The sequence below is a fragment of the Chiloscyllium plagiosum genome, chromosome 13 (assembly GCF_004010195.1).
Source record: "Chiloscyllium plagiosum isolate BGI_BamShark_2017 chromosome 13, ASM401019v2, whole genome shotgun sequence".
Classification (NCBI taxonomy): Eukaryota; Metazoa; Chordata; class Chondrichthyes; order Orectolobiformes; family Hemiscylliidae; genus Chiloscyllium; species Chiloscyllium plagiosum.
The window spans coordinates 23,668,787-23,684,742 of NC_057722.1; the positions used below are offsets into that span (position 1 = coordinate 23,668,787).

Below are 15,956 nucleotides of genomic sequence, written 5' to 3' on the forward strand. Positions count from 1 at the left end.
AGGAAGTGGTGGAGGTTGGTTCAATTGCAACATTTAAAAGGCCTTTGGATGGGTATATGAATAGAAAGAGGTTAGAGGGATATGGGCCAGGTGCTGGCAGGTGGGACTAGATTGGGTTGGCATGGACGGGTTGGACCGAAGGGTCTGTTTCCGTGCTGATACATCTCTGTGACTCTGACTCTACAAGGTTTGAGCTATAGGGAGAGGCTGAATACGCTGGGGCTGTTTTCCCTGGACCATATAGATGTTTATAAAATCATGAGGAGTGTGGATAGGGTAAATAGATAAGATCTTTTTTGTTGGGTGGTGGAGTCCAGAACTAGAGGGCATATGTTTAGGGTGAGAGAGGAAAGACATAAAAGAGACTTAAGGGGCAACTTTTCCATGCAGAGGGTGGTGTGTGTGTGTGGAATGAGCTGTCAGAGGAAGTGCTGGAGCCTGGTACTTACAACATTTAAAAGGCATTTGGATGGGTATATGACTAGAAAGAGGTTAGAGGGATATGGACCAAATGCTGGCAAATGGAACTAGATTAACTATCTGGTTGGCATGAACGAATTGGGCCGAAGAAGGGTCTACGTCCGTGCTGTATGTCTTTATGACTCTATGACTCTAGTGAGAGTTACTTGCCTTTAGTTCCAGATTCTATTTCTTCATGAAAGCTATCTATAAATATCTGAAGTATAAACCAAAAAAATGATACTTTACAAACCACTAAAAATGAGACTTTACAAAAGGAAAACTTTACCAGTGAAGTATCTGGACTGGTTCCGAGCTCTAAGTCTGACCACTGGAGCTGGTCAGCTGTGTGACTGTCTGTGCATGATTGTGAATTTATTGGGCTGGGTTTTCTGTGGAATGATAATCTCGCGCAGACTACCACTGCATTCCTTTTTTACATCTACATTTTTAAGAGGAGATTCCATTCATGGCTCCTTCGAAACATGGAGCCATGCTTCCATTTTAAAATTGTTTGATTGCACAGAAAGGTCAGAGGTAGGCAAACTATGGCTTGCTTCCCCCCGCAACCTTTTCACAGCAATCAGCTGGCAGTTTCTGAAATGTAATTTTGATAGCTGCTGTCAAGTACACAGTACATAAGGTACTTATAGTGTTAGAGTGCTGGAAGAGAAGGGAGCTAAATAGAAGGGGAGGATTGGTTCAGAGGGGCTAAGGTGTGCCATTTGTGTCAGCTGCTAGGTAGGCACGGTGCTAACAGGTGGGGAAGCCTGATGTGTAGGGGAGTTAGGTGCCAGGATAGCAGGTGTAAAATGTGCCACTGTGTATGATGCCAAGTTTGTGGAGTGCCCCTTGGAAAGTGGGTAGGATGCAAGATGGCAAGGCTGTCAGGGAAGTCATGCACTGCTTAGAATAAGTGGCGGTGGGTGGGAGGAACTCTGTCCCTCCTGAGGAGGTCAGAGAGCGAGGGGTTCAGGCCCAGTGGCAAGAGTGTGGAATGATAATCTCGCGCAGTGACAGCAGTTCAGCAGTGACGAAAGGAAGAAGGTGGTCCAGTGGCGGGGAAAGGGGTTTGGGTGCCAAGTGAGGAAAGGGTGTTGGTGCCCAATGGAAGGGGAAGGGTCATCGAGTACAGAATACGGTATGGGGGTCTCAAGTATGAAGCAGTGATAGGAGGTGTCAGGCCTTGGTCGGGTGAGAGCCAGAAGACTGCCGGATGTGTAGTTGGGTGTGTGAGCTAAGTATGGTCTGGATTAGAGTGGTGCTGGAAAAGCACAGCAGGTCAGGCAGCATCCAAGGAGCAGGAAAATTGATGTTTGGGGTAAAAGCCCTTCATCAAGAATAGAGGTATGGAGCCTGCAGGGTGAAGAGATAAATGAGAGGGGGTGGTGGTGGGGATGGGGAGAAATTAGCATAGAGTACAATGGGTGAATGGGGGTGGGGATGAAGATGATAGGTCAGAGAGGGTGGAATGGATAGGTGGAAAGGGAGATTGGCAGGTAGGACATGTCATGGGGATGGTGCTGAGCTGGAAGGTTGGAACTGGGTTAAGGTGGGGGGAGGGGAAATGAGGAAACTGGTGAAGTCCACATTGATGCCCTGGGGTTGAAGTGTTCCGAGGCAGAAGATGAGGCGTGCTTTCAGGCATCGGGTGGTGAGGGAGTGGCGGTGGAGGATGCCCAGGACTTGCATGCCCTCGGCAGAGTGGGAGGGGGAGTTGAAATGTTGGACTACAGGGCGGTGGGGGTGATTGGTGCGGGTGTCCCGGAGATGCTCTGCGAGGAGGCGTCCAGTCTCCCCAATGTAGAGAAGATCGCATCAGGAGCAACAGATACAATAAATGACATTGGTGGAATTGCAGGTGAAACTTTGATGGATGTGGAAGGCTCCTTTGGGGCCTTAGATGAAGGTGAGGGAGGAGGTGTGGGCGCAGGTTTTGCAATTCCTGCGGTGGCAGGGGAAGGTGCCAGGATGGGAGGGTGGGTTGTTGGGCGTGGACCTGACCAGGTGATCACGGAGGGAACGGACTTTGCGGAAAGGGGAGGGACCGAAATATATCCCTGGTGGTGGGGTCTGTTTGGAGGTGGCGGAAATGTCGGCAGATGATGTGGTTTATGTGAAGATTGGTAGGGTGGAAGGTGAGCACCGGGGGATTCTGTCCTTTTACGAGCTAAGTATAATATCAGTTAAATAGTTACTCAAGAGTTAGATTATGTATTTAACTTTTCCTGAGTTACTATTTAATTAATGTGACTGGAATTCTCCAAATTTTCTGCAAGTGTAGAGACCATTGGAGTCTTCCAGGTGTAGAGAAATTGCCCAGCATGATTTTCAGTTTCTTGGGCAATTCTTTCAGTACTGCTGCAAGTGGATTCCAATGTGTAAGGCCCATTTCTACTGGAATAATGAGTATTGGGCAGTCAGGAAATCAGGGCCATGATATGTGATCTGCTAAGTATGTTAAACTTAAGTTTTATTTAGTTGTGTAATCATAATTATCATCAGAAATGATGTACAGCACAAATGAATTGGAAGTGGGTTTGTGTATTGTTATGAACTGGGTTATATATGCATGAAGAAGAGTGTGATGCATTATCGCTTAAAGAGCGAACTGGGCCTTCAGTATGCCACCAGAACAGATGCAAAACAATAGAGGGAACGCAAAATTAGGACACAAAGATCTGCACCAAATTCCTACTCCACTGCAGCTGATACAACGCTAGACTAGTGACTTGAAGTATTTGCATCCGTTTAGCTTCACTAAGGTAAAAGTGACCAGCAAATATAATTCAGTAGGATGTTGGCCTGGTTTACCAACTTTTTTCTTGTGACATATTGGAATAGGTTATATCAATAACCAGAAGAAAATATGTCCTTTTGTTTAATAATGTTGTAATGCTTAAGGTGCTCTTTTACAGGTGTGTTCCCATCCAATAGAGAGTTTGGTTCTTATGTTTATTTAAATAATTCTTTGAAATAATATCAGACTCACAAAAATAGCAACACCAATTATGCAGCTGCAACATTCGGTAGCGCCCACCACTTTATAACTGCAGAAACGGGAAAAAGCACTCAAAGTTGAATTCCCTATTCTGTGGAAGAGAAATAATTCTACCGTTTTGTCGCAGCACTGACCATATTATTCTAAAACCTGATGTTAATTAACATTAGTTCGTCTTCATTACATGCCATGTGCTTTTAGTTAAGAGGTCTTGCATTGCTGAATGCCGATATAAAACAGATACTGAGAAGTCTATAAACTGTTCATTCATGATCCCCAGCACTACAGTTAGATTTTCATATTTGTGTGACAATTCCATACATCATAGTTTTGGCTTCAGAGATATGAGGTTTGTCTATAGTTGTGGCACATATTTTTCTGATTTTTAAAAAAAATTCAATTCAGCAGTCGTTTGATGCCCAGTTATGAGAGTAAGGGTCTGTTGGCAACACTTTCTCCCTAGAGCTACAAACATAAAAGTCAAATCAGCTTTCAGTTTGCCCTTCCAATATTTACTCTGCACTGGGAAGAAGAGAAGTCTAAAGCTTGTGGCTGGTAGTCTGTTGCATCAGACAGTCATTGCTTTTACTCTCTCGGTAAGCCTTTCTGTATTCCAGCCAGCACAGGCTAAAATGCTGCAACAAAGTTCCACTGCATTCTCTTCCATTCTGAAATGTGTCCCCAATTGCAACAGTCATATGTTCTTTCAACTGTTCTGAAACAAAAATGTACTGTGTGTGCACATGCTCCACATGTATTTATACATCAATGCATACTTCACTTCACTAGTGTGCTTCCAGTTAAACCTGTTGGACTATAACCAGGTGTTGTTTAGATTAGATTAGATTAGATTAGATTAGATTACTTTACAGTGTGGAAACAGGCCCTTCGGCCCAACAGGTCCACACCGACCCGCCGAAGCGTAACCCACCCATACTCCTACATTTACCCCTTACCTAACACTATGGGCAATTTAGCATGGCCAATTCACCTGACCTGCACATCTTTGGACTGTGGGAGGAAACCGGAGCACCCGGAGGAAACCCACGCAGACACGGGGAGAACGTGCAAACTCCACACAGTCAGTCGCCTGAGGCAGGAATTGAACCCGGGTCTCTTGCGTTGCGAGGCAGCAGTGCTAACCACTGTGCCACCGTGTGTGATTTTCTTTAACTTTGTACACCCCAGTCCAACACCGGCATCTCCAAATCATCTCCACACAGTCAGTCGCCTGAGGCAGGAATTGAACCCGGGTCTCTGGCGTTGCGAGGCAGCAGTGCTAACCACTGTGCCACCGTGTGTGATTTTTTTTTAACTTTGTACACCCCAGTCCAACACCGGCATCTCCAAATCATCACTTCATATTTGTGTGAGATGAGTATTGCCCATATCATAGTCTTCTGCATTTTTAACATGTATCATAGTCAGAGGACCACACTACTGTTTCTCAGTGGAATTTCCATGACTTGTCAAGATATTTACAATAAATCTGTTCAGAGATTTTATTCAGCACCTCTGGAATAGGTGGGACTTGGTAAGTTTATTTTTGCTGCAGGATCTTGAGATGATTCTGCCAGTACTTCCACTTGTACTGGTTGATTCTTGTGCAGTCTTCGAAAGAGATAAAATTGGATGAGTCATTTTCCTGTAAGTTGGAATATCTTAGATAATATCTCTATCTATATCTATATTGCTCTCCTTCTGCTCTTACCCAGCTGTTGGATTGTTCTCACAAATGAACTGGAGTTTTAAGTTGGGTCAAACCATCATCTAGCAATAAGGAGCAAAGTGTTTGCGAGTAAGATGCTTGCAAATTGATTTATGAGGTCAACTGCCTATGTGAAAAGGCCTTCATTTTTGGGAACTCCAATTCAGGCAGCTTGGAGTTATCTCTAAGCATAAGTGTTCCAGAACCTTCTCATGTACTTACACAGATATGGGACGAGCAGTGCTGTGTGTTGTTTGACATTTCAGATAAGAAGCTGAACAAATTCTCTGAAGATGAAATAAGGACTTCCTTCTGCCTAATGAGTGTAATTTAGTACAACTTGAGCAAAAAACAAACCATTGTGCTCATTACTAATGTGGCTATTTATTTCACAAACCTCCAAGGTTCTGTGGGCACCGCATGGGGACAATGGCTGCACCTCTCCCATCCTTATAACCTGGGAAACTCTTTTTAAAAAAAAAATTCCTCAAGGGTCCCAGTCACTTTCACAACAGCACTTCCCTAAAAGGTGGTATATATTCTGAAGACAGGGAGTGAAGAAAGAGTAAGTGGATAGTTGGAGAAGGGGCCCAGTGCGAGAGAGAGATGGTTAGACAGACAAAGAAAGGGATGATAGTAAGCCAGGGAAGGATAAAAGCTGGTAATGAAGACTAAGTAGGTGAAAATGGGTTGGCTGTGCTAAAAACACTCCATGTCATGACAGGGCCTGTATGGAGCTGGGTAAAAGACATAGAAGGAGGCATTCACGTTCCAAAATGATTGAACTCTGTACTGAATCCAGGATCCCCCAGCAGAAAATGAGATACTGTTCTTCTGGTTTGCACTGAGCCTTACTGGAACACTGCAGTAAGGCTGAGACAGAAATGTTGGCCAGGGAACAGGGTGGTGTGTTGAACAGGTGAGCAACTGGAAGCTTGGGGTCATTTTTACAGGCAGAACATGGGTGTTCCACAAAGCACTCATCCAGACTGCGTTTTGTCTCCCCAGTGTAGAGGAGTCCATAATGTGAGCAGCGAATGTGGTAGACTAGATTGAGTGACGTGCAGGTAAATCGCTGCCGTTCCTGGATGGTGTGTCTGGACCATTGAATAATCAGGAAGAAGGAAGTAAGTGGACAGGTGTTGCATCTTCTGAGATTACATGAGAAGATCCTGTGGGCAAGTTGGGAGGTGTTGGAGTGGATGAGGAGTGCACCAAGGTGTTCTAAAGGAAACGGTCTCTGTGAAGCCTGGAGGGAGGGAGAAGGGGCACTGGTCTCTTGGTTAATACAAGATTATATGAGTCTTCTTGATATGCTCGTATTGTGGTAGAATTTGTTTTGAATCTATTTGCATTGATTTCTGTTTTAAAACCTTGAAATATTTACCAATTAAATATTACTTATTTGTTCTTCATTACGAAGAAATACTATTGACTTAAAATTTAACATAATAACAGATTGCTTGTTCCTATGTCCTTAGGCCACGCACCATCGGACTATAAATTGCTGTCAGTACATGTTATGATTCGCCATGGTGACAGGTATCCTCTCTATGCCATTCCGAAAACAAAACCACCACCTATTGACTGTATACTGATTCCCACTAGGTAAGTTCATTGAAAAAATTTAATTAACATTAGATTGATGTGACTTTTTGGAAGGATGGACAGGAAGGAAAGGGTGGTGGGGTATTCTTAGCCTGGGAAGGACTAAGTATGATAACGATAAATTATTTTTGGATTAGTAGATGTAGAACCAACATGGATGGAGATAAGAAATTAAATGGGGGTGAAGGCACTTGGAGGAGTTATATACAAGCCTCTATTAGTGTCCATGCAGTGGAACAGATAATATATCAGGAGATAATGAGGGCATGTAACAAAGTCAGTTCTTTTAATCATGAGAGACTTTAATCTTCATTGAGGCAAGGATAAGCAGATTGGCAAAAATTAATTCATGGAGTGTAGTCAGGACAGTTTCCTAGCATAATATGTTATAGAACCAACTTGGGTTCAGGCTGTTTTTGATCTGCAATGAGGTAGGTTTAATGAATGATCTTAGAGTAAAAGATCCTGTAGGAACCAGTAATCATGATATGGTAGAATTTAACATTCAGTTTGAGAAGGAATAATGTGGGTGGGAAACAACTAGACTAAGCTTAAACAAGGGTAATTAAAAAGGGATGATGGCAGAGCTGGCTGGAATGAATTAGGAGAGGAATTTAGCAGAAAAGACAGTTCTGGAACAACAGTAAACATTGTAAGAAAATAGTTCATACTCACAACAAAGGTATATCTCACTGAGAAAGCAGGATCCCAGGAAGGTAATATGCTAACCAAGGTTAATACCAAGCTGGACAGTAAGACCAAGTTTAAATATATGAAAAGGAAGAGAAAGGACGAAGTTAACATAGATCCCTTCAAGAACGAGGATGGGGAAATAACGATGGGCAACCCAGGAAATGGGAGAGGAGTTGAATAAATACTTTGCATCAGTAGCATTCCAAAATTACTAAATAAACAAGGGGCAAAGGGGGGAGAGGAAATCAATACAAAGACTATCACTATAGAAAGTGCTCAGGTGGCTGAAGTTCGATAAGAACCCTGGACCTGGTGGATTATACCCAATGATATTAAGGGAAGTAATTGCAGAGATTGTGGATGCACTGGTTGAAATCTTGCAAAAATTCTTACCTTCTGGAAAAGTCAACAGGAATGGAAAACTGCCAAATGTAGCATCTTAAATCAAAAAAGGAAGGAGTCAAAAAATGCATATAGAGAAGTTAACTTTGTCTATTGCTGGGAAAATATTAAGAGCATTATAAATAATATAATAGCAGAACATTAAGAAATACATAAATGATCAAGCAGAGTGAGCATGAAGGGGAAATTGTGCGTGACAATATTATTCAAATTTTTTGAGGAGATAGCAAGAGGATAGATAAAGGAGGGGTAGATGTAATATATTTGGATTTTCATAAAGTGTTAGGTTACGTTATTTAATAAGATCCCATGTTGTTTCATATTAGTATGGATAGAGAATTGGCTAACTCGTAAAAGACACAGAATTGACATAAGGGAGGCATTTTCAGGATGACATCCGATCACTAGTGGAGTGTTATAGGGATCAATGCTGGAGCTACAATTATTTAGAATATATATTAATGGCTTGGATGAGGAAAGTGAATGTGCTATTGCCAAGTTTGTGAACGACACAAAAATTGTTGAGAAGGCAAGTGGTGTGAATGATGGAGTCTCTAGAGGGATATAGACAGGTTAAATGTGTGGGCAAATACTTAGCAGATGGAATGTAATGTGGGAAAATGCAAAATTATGCATTAACTAGGAGGAATCAAGCAGGTGAATGCTATATAAATGGAGTAAGCCGGCAGAAAACTGCAGCACCGGGTTAGTTGTGAGTCCCCATGCATTAATCACAAAAAGCTGGCTGATATGTTCAGCGGGTAATGGGAAGGCAAGTGGAATGTTGGCCTTTATTTCAAATAGGGTTTAAAAATAGGAAGGTCTTGCTCAGCTAAGGCATTAGTCAGACTATGGCTGGAATATTGTGAACAGTATTGATTCCTTAACTAGAAAAGACATATTGGCATTGAATTCTGGATCAGTGGTGCTGGAAGAGCACAGCAATTCAGGCAGCATCCAACGAGCAGCGAAATCGACGTTTCAGGCAAAAGCCCTTCATCAGGAATAAAGGCAGAGAGCCTGAAGTGTGGAGAGATAAGCTAGAGGAGGGTGGGGGTGAGGAGAGAGTAGCACCCTCCTCTAGCTTATCTCTCCACACTTCAGACTCTCTGTCTATATTCCTGATGAAGGGCTTTTGCCCAAAACGTCGATTTCGCTGCTTGTTGGATGCTGCTTGAATTGCTGTGCTCTTCCAGCACCACTGATCCAGAATCTGGTTTCCAGCATCTGCAGTTATTGTTTTTACCATATTGGCATTGAACGCATTCCAGAGAAACTTCACCAGGTTGATTCCAGGTATGGATGGATTTTCATATGTAGAGAGGTTGAATAGATTAGGCCTTTCCTCCTTGGACTTTAGAAGAATAAGAAGCGATCTTACTGCAACAGATAAGACTTTTAGGCCACTTGATAGGGGAGATATGAAGGGTTGTTTTCCCTTGTGGAAGAGTCTAGGACCAGAGGGCACTATCTTGAAGTGAAGAGTCACTCATTTGAGAGAGAGAGAGAGATGAGGCTTTTTTAAAAATCTCAGATGATGGTGGATCTGTGGAATTCTTTACCACAGAGGGCTATTGAGCTTGGGCGATTAAGTATATCAAGGTTCAGAGAGAGTTTTAATCAGTAAGGGAATCACATGTTATGGGAAAAGGCAGGAAAGTGGAGTTGAGAATTATCGTTAGCCATGATCTCATTAAATGGTGCATGAGACCTGATGGGCTGAAAGGCCTAGTGGCCTAGTGCTGCCTCTGTTTTATTGTCTTATGGCATTTGTGAAATGAAACAAAATGTAATCGGATTAAAACAGGTTAAAGTCTCAAAATACAACACAGATCAATATTTTGAGGTTTTCAAAAATACAATTAAACTGTAGTTAATATGAACATTGCAATAGAGCTTTATTTTGTATAGTAAATAGAAATATTTACAATGTAGCCAAAACTCTTGGTAAATTTTGTGATGGAATAACAAACACTTGATTTATTATTTGGTTGCAACAGAATTATCTCTTTTGGACAATTCAGCCTGTGAAGTCACGCATTGACCATTTTTCTGTGGGTTGTGAATTCCTGACACTGTGGCACTGAGGGAGTGGCATATTATAGCACAGAATCAGTACAAACTATTTTGGAAAGGAAAGTGGGAACAGCCAGACCTCAAGATTCATGACTGAGAATGTCTGTGGGTCCTCCTGTCTTTCAATCAGTTGTACCGAAAAGACCAAGAGAGAAGAGAACTCAGACACAATCACCAGCATCTAATGGAGCAGCAGAGAATGCAGACAACAGATAAAACAGTGTGAGGAGTGGAGGGAAAAAAGTCTGAATGACATCACAAGAGAGTTGTGAACTGAATGGTTGTTAAGCATTAGAGACTGTGTAGCAACTGCAGTAATTTTGAACAATGTACGTTCCTGAACGAATGCTGTGAAATAAATAATTTATAGGCACAGGAGAAGAAGCTGCTTTGTAAGTAAGGATGAAGAATTTCTGAATTCTACTAATGTCCAGTTTTAATTCATAGTCAAGAGAGTAAGGTTAAAATAGATAAGGTAACTAACGGAATGGAAAAGTATATGTTAAGATACGGAAAGCTAGTTCAGCCAAGCAGAATACCTGACTTATGGCATGTGGGGGGATGTGGACCCTTCTCATGACCGAAACTAGCCTGTGTACAAAAAATGTCACAGCTTGCACAAGCTTGAGTTCATGGTTTCAGACCTCGAGTAGTGGCTATATGCATCTAAGAGGCAGAGACCGATATGGATAATACTTTTTGAGAGGTGACCACACTGCAATTTAGGGGCAAGCAAGCAGATAGAGAATGGTTGAAAAACAGGCAGTCCAACAGATACAGATAGGTAATGCAAGAACCTCCAGAGGTCCTGCTTATTCTGTTCTGGATTTTAGTGAGGACAGTGGATTCTTGGAGGAATACAAGAACAAAGCCTGTGATGCCATCGGTGGTCTATCTATACTGGAAGGGAGTAAAGAAAGTGCAAAGGCAACATTGATAGGGTACTACACTTTAGAGCAACAGGTACTTTTGTGGCTATCAACATGACTCCACGATGGTGTGTTGTCTCCCTGTTGGATGTCACAGAGCAGTTATAGGAAATTCCTTCAGGAAGACAACAGTCAGAAGTCGTGGTCCACCGTATAAGTGGGAAGGGGGATGTGGTCCTGCAACTGGCAATTGGGGAGCTAGGTAGAAAATGTACAAACAGGATTTGTAAAGTAGCAGTCCCAAATGACTCCCAGTGCCATGTGCCAATGAGCACAGAAATCAGAAGATCAAATAGATGAACATGTTGCTAGATAGGAAGGAGGGTGTTTGATTCCGGGCATACTGCATCTGGTTCTGAGGGAAATAGCACCTGCACATATCTGATGGGTTGCATTGAGAAAGAGCAGGACAGGGTTCCTTGTCAGATGTTTTGCTGGTGAGGAGTAGGAGAGGGTTTAAACTAACTCATCAGAGATGTGGGAACTGGCAGAGAATATTAAAAAAGAATGCCAGAGTGCAGTAAATGCTTGGAGAGGTAAACAAGGCTAGAATAGTCATTAACATGTGGATTCAGAGTGAGGGAGAAAGGAATGAATTCTAAGTCTGGTTTACCATTGCATGTATGTAAGTGCAGTGAGTATAGTTAATAAAACTTGGGGGTTAAAGGAACAGGTTGCCTGGGAATGATGATGTGGCAATAACTGTGACTTGGCTCCAGGAAGTGTAGTTCTTGGTATTAAATATTATTGTAACAGGGTGTTTAGGAAAGACAGGAAAAGAAAGCGTTGCTGTTTGGGTTAAAGAGAGCATCCAGTACTGGGGAAAAGATTCAAGGACAGAATTGATTTGGCTCGAGCTAAGGAATAAGAAGGGTGCAATTACATTGCTTGGTGTAATCTAAAGACCACAAATTAGTGGGAAAAGTTTAGAGAAATTAAATTACAGAGAGGCACAGACATCAGAGAGTAGTTATAATAGAAGGCTTTAATAACCCATAAATAGACTGGAATAGTCATAATGCAAGGGTCAGATGTTCCAGGATTGCTTTCAGGAAAATTTCCTGCAACAGTACGGGGCCAAGTTCAAGAAAAGAGACACCTGGTTGTTGAGAATGGGATGGGCCAGATAGATCAAGGGGCAGTGAGGGAACATTTTGGGGACAATGATAATTGTATTGTGAGGGACAACGATAGAATGTGATGTTGATGACTCCAGAGTATGAATAATTGACTGGAGAGAGTGGGCTTTTCTAAGTCAAGAATGGAGCTAGACCAAGTAGACTGAAATTGGAGGTTGGTTGATAAAACAGAAATTGAATAATGACATCCTTGAAAGAGGTGGTGGTTTTGGCACAGTTAAGGTTTGTTCCCTCGACACTGAAAGGTAGGACAGACGAATCTCGAGCTCCTTAGATGTTTATGGAGATAGAAATGAAGGTGTGTTAGATAACAAATGCAGGTGTAAACCAAGCTGACCACAAAAGGGAGGTGAAAAACAAATAGGAGAGACAAAGAGGGATAATGAGAAAATGATGGGCAACTAACATAAAGGGAAATCCCAAAAAATTCAACAGTAAAAGTGTGGTAAATATAGATGTAATGCCAATTAAGGACTGAAAGGGGATCCAAGAGGCATGGCTGGGATGTTACATGAATACTTTGCATCTTTCTTGACTGACAGAGCAGATTCTGCCCAAGTCAAGATGACAGGAAAAGACACTCAATCTCAAGAAGGTTTTTTAAAATTGATGGGGAGATTTTGGACGAACTATCGATGCTTAAATTTGATAAGGCCTGAGGACTGGATGAGATGCATATTGAAGGAAGTGGAAATCAGAGTGGCATTGACAATAATTTTCCAAACTTCCCCAGCTTTGGGAGTTAGTGCCAGAGGATGCAGAATTGCAAATGTTACCCCCTTGTTCAAAAGGTTTGTAAAGGTAGGCCCAGCAGTTATATATTTGGCAGTTTACTTTCAGTTGTGGGGAAGTTCCAGAAACATTTACTTGGGATAAAATAGCCAGATAGTAACGATAATGAGAAACTTTATTTTTGTGTGCAGATTGGAGAAGTTGGGTCTTCCAGATGAGAAGGCTGAGGGAAAATTTGATAGATGTTTTCAAAATCATGAAGGGTCTTGACAGAGGAGATAGGAAGAAACTGTTCCTCATTTTGAAAGATTAAAAAATCAGAAGACAAAGTTTTAAATTACTTTGAAAAAGAAGCAAATATGAGGTGAGATAAATCTTTCTCGGGGTTTGGAATGTGCTGCCTGGAAGTGTGGTGGAATCAAGTTCAACTGAGTCATTGAAAACAGCATTGACTGATTATTTAAATAGAAACAACATGCAGGGCTATGGGACTGGCAGATGCTTGGCATTATCTCAAATTATTCAGAGAGCTTTTGCAGACATGATGGACCAATTGGCCTTCTGCATTGTAAAAATTCTGAGATTCATATTGGAGTGGCATAGTAATGTCACTGCGATACTACAAAGCGAAATCCAGAAATTACAATGCAGCTGATTAGCAGCTATGAAAGCCATAATTGTATTGAATATTCCTGCTGCTATTTTGATATTACTAACTGGAAGTGCTTTATGAAGAAAGGAAGAAGTGTGTATCTGTCTCTTTAATCACTGATCTGTTACCAAACTAAAACTGGGCTACAAACTGATGGGCCTTAGTACAGTTTTCTGCATATAATAGGCTGGAAATCAATGAAATTTAGTAAATAATTTGTGGGAAGATTTGAGAAACATGCAGAAGCAAGAGACATATTAGGTCATTTTAAACTATCTTAAGTTAAACTGATAAATATGGATAAAAATTCTGCAAAACTTGTCTCTTGGATAAAAATATTGTTAGGTCAACAGTGAAAGAAACATTGATTTAATTCTAGCAAATGAATTGAGACAAGTAATTGATGTTGGTGAAGAGAACTGTTGGAAACTAAAAACTACAATCTATCTGACTGAAACATGAATAACAATCCCACAGGTAACAGTAATAAAGGAAATCATGATGAATACATTGGAAAGAAATTCAATGGGCTAACAGGGAATATGAAGTTAGAATATTATAGTAAAGGAAAACAACTTTGATAAACATAACAAAAGCAGTAGACTATCACAGAATTATTAAATCATAGAAACAGGCCATTTGGCCGGTTGTATATGTTGCAAGATCTTCACTGGAGGACATGATTTGGAGATGCTGGTGTTGGACTTGGGTGTACAAAGTTGAAAATCACACAGCACCAGGAAATAGTCCAAGAGGTTTATTTGGAAGCATTAGTTTTTGGAGCGCTGCTCCTTCATCAGGTGATTGTGGAGAACAAGATTGTAAGACACAGAATTTGCTATAAATTCTGTGTATTACAATCTTATTCTCACAATCACCTGATGAAGGAGCAGCGCTCCAAAAACTAATGCTTCCAAATAAACCTCTTGGACTATTTCCTGGTGCTGTGTGATTTTTAACTTCACTGGAGGAATTTACCTCATGCTATTCCTTCCTTTCACCTTCCGTCCTTACATATTCTTCCTTTAAAAATAACAATCCAATTCTGTCTTGCATGGATCAGTTTAATTTTTGTTAATTGAAACTTCAGGTTGTGCCTTCCAGTTCCGAGCACTCCTTATGTGAAAGTGCTTTTATTTTCTCTCATGTCACCATTGCTTTTTGGCAATTATCTTAAACCTGTGCTCTCTTGCTCTCAATCCTCCCAACAATGGGCACAGTTTCTCTCCATCCAAACTGTCTAATTCCTTCATGATTTTGAAAGAATTGTGTGCAATCTCCTGTCAGCACCTTCTCCAAAGAAAACAGTCTCAACATCTCCGACCTGTCCGACATAAGTGAAGTTCCTCATTGCTGGTACCATTCTCGTGAATCTGTCCTGCATTCACTCCAAAGATTTCCAATATTTCTTGAAATGTGGTGCAAAGAACAGAATGCACTCCTGCAATGGAGACTGACCAAGCATTCATTGAATCATATAATCCATACAGTGTGTTTGGCCCATCAAGTCCATACCAATCCTCTGAAGTGCATCCTACCAAATTTACCCCCTACCTTGCATTTCCCATGACTAACCCACCTTCCTGGACACTAGGCAATTTAGCATGGCCAATCCACCTAAACTGCACAACACTTGACTGATGGAGGAAACAGGAGCATCTGGAGGAAAACCCATGGAGACAATAAGAGAACATGCAAACTCCACAAGGACAGTTGCCTGAGGGTAGAATCGGACCTAGGTCCCTGACACTTGAAGCAGCAGTGCTAACCGCTGAGACACCTTGCGCTATATAAATTTACCATAACATCCTGAATCTTATGTTTGTTTGGCCAATTACAAGTTGTGTTGAGATTTTTGGAGGGTTCATCACTGAGAGGCCTTCTGAGTTCACTCGCCCTTTCTTACCAAACCTGCCTTAGTAACAACGGCATTTCTCACATCCGATTACCTTGTGCTGTCTCCAAAACAACTTACCAAGTCACAATATGACTCTGAATGCACTGGCATCCCTTGCACCTTGACAAGCACAGTTAGTCTGGAGCTGCCCTGCAAGGTCTCTGACATTTGGATATGGCAGATAGAGGCAAGTCAGTGCCCTACTTTGAAGGCAGGAGCTTAAAAATGTGTTGCTGGAAAAGTGCAGCAGGTCAGGCAGCATCAAAGGAACAGGAGAATCGACGTTTCGGGCATAAGCCCTTCTTCACGAATGAGGAGGTTGTGCCAAGCAGGCTAAGATAAAAGGTAGGGAAGAGGGACTTGGGGGAGAGGCGTTGGGAATACGATAGGTGGAAGGAGGTTAAGGTGAGGGTGATAGGCCGGAGAGGTCGGGAAGAAGATTGCAGGTCAAGAAGGCGGGTTGGGAGTCTGAGGATTGGGACTGAGAAAAGGTGGGTGGAGGGGAAATGAGAAAGCTGGAGAAATCTGCATTTATCCCTTGTGGTTGGAGGGTTCCTAGGCGGAAGATGAGGCACTTTTCCTCCAGGGGTCGTGTTGCCATGGTCTGGCGATGGAGGAGGCCAAGGACCTGCATGTCCTTGGCGGAGTGGGAGGGGGGTT

The 15,956-nt window shown here is 42.0% G+C and overlaps 1 protein-coding gene across 4 annotated transcripts in view; it reads left to right on the forward strand.

The window, feature by feature from the left end:
* The window catches only part of pxylp1 (2-phosphoxylose phosphatase 1), a 167,101-nt gene that overhangs the window by 123,005 nt on the left and 28,140 nt on the right, over positions 1–15,956 (forward strand). For all 4 annotated transcript variants that reach the window (XM_043702040.1, XM_043702041.1, XM_043702042.1 and 1 more), the window contains one exon: positions 6,650–6,776. In XM_043702040.1, the coding sequence (XP_043557975.1) occupies positions 6,650–6,776 (127 nt within the window). The remainder of the gene's footprint in view (positions 1–6,649; positions 6,777–15,956) is intronic.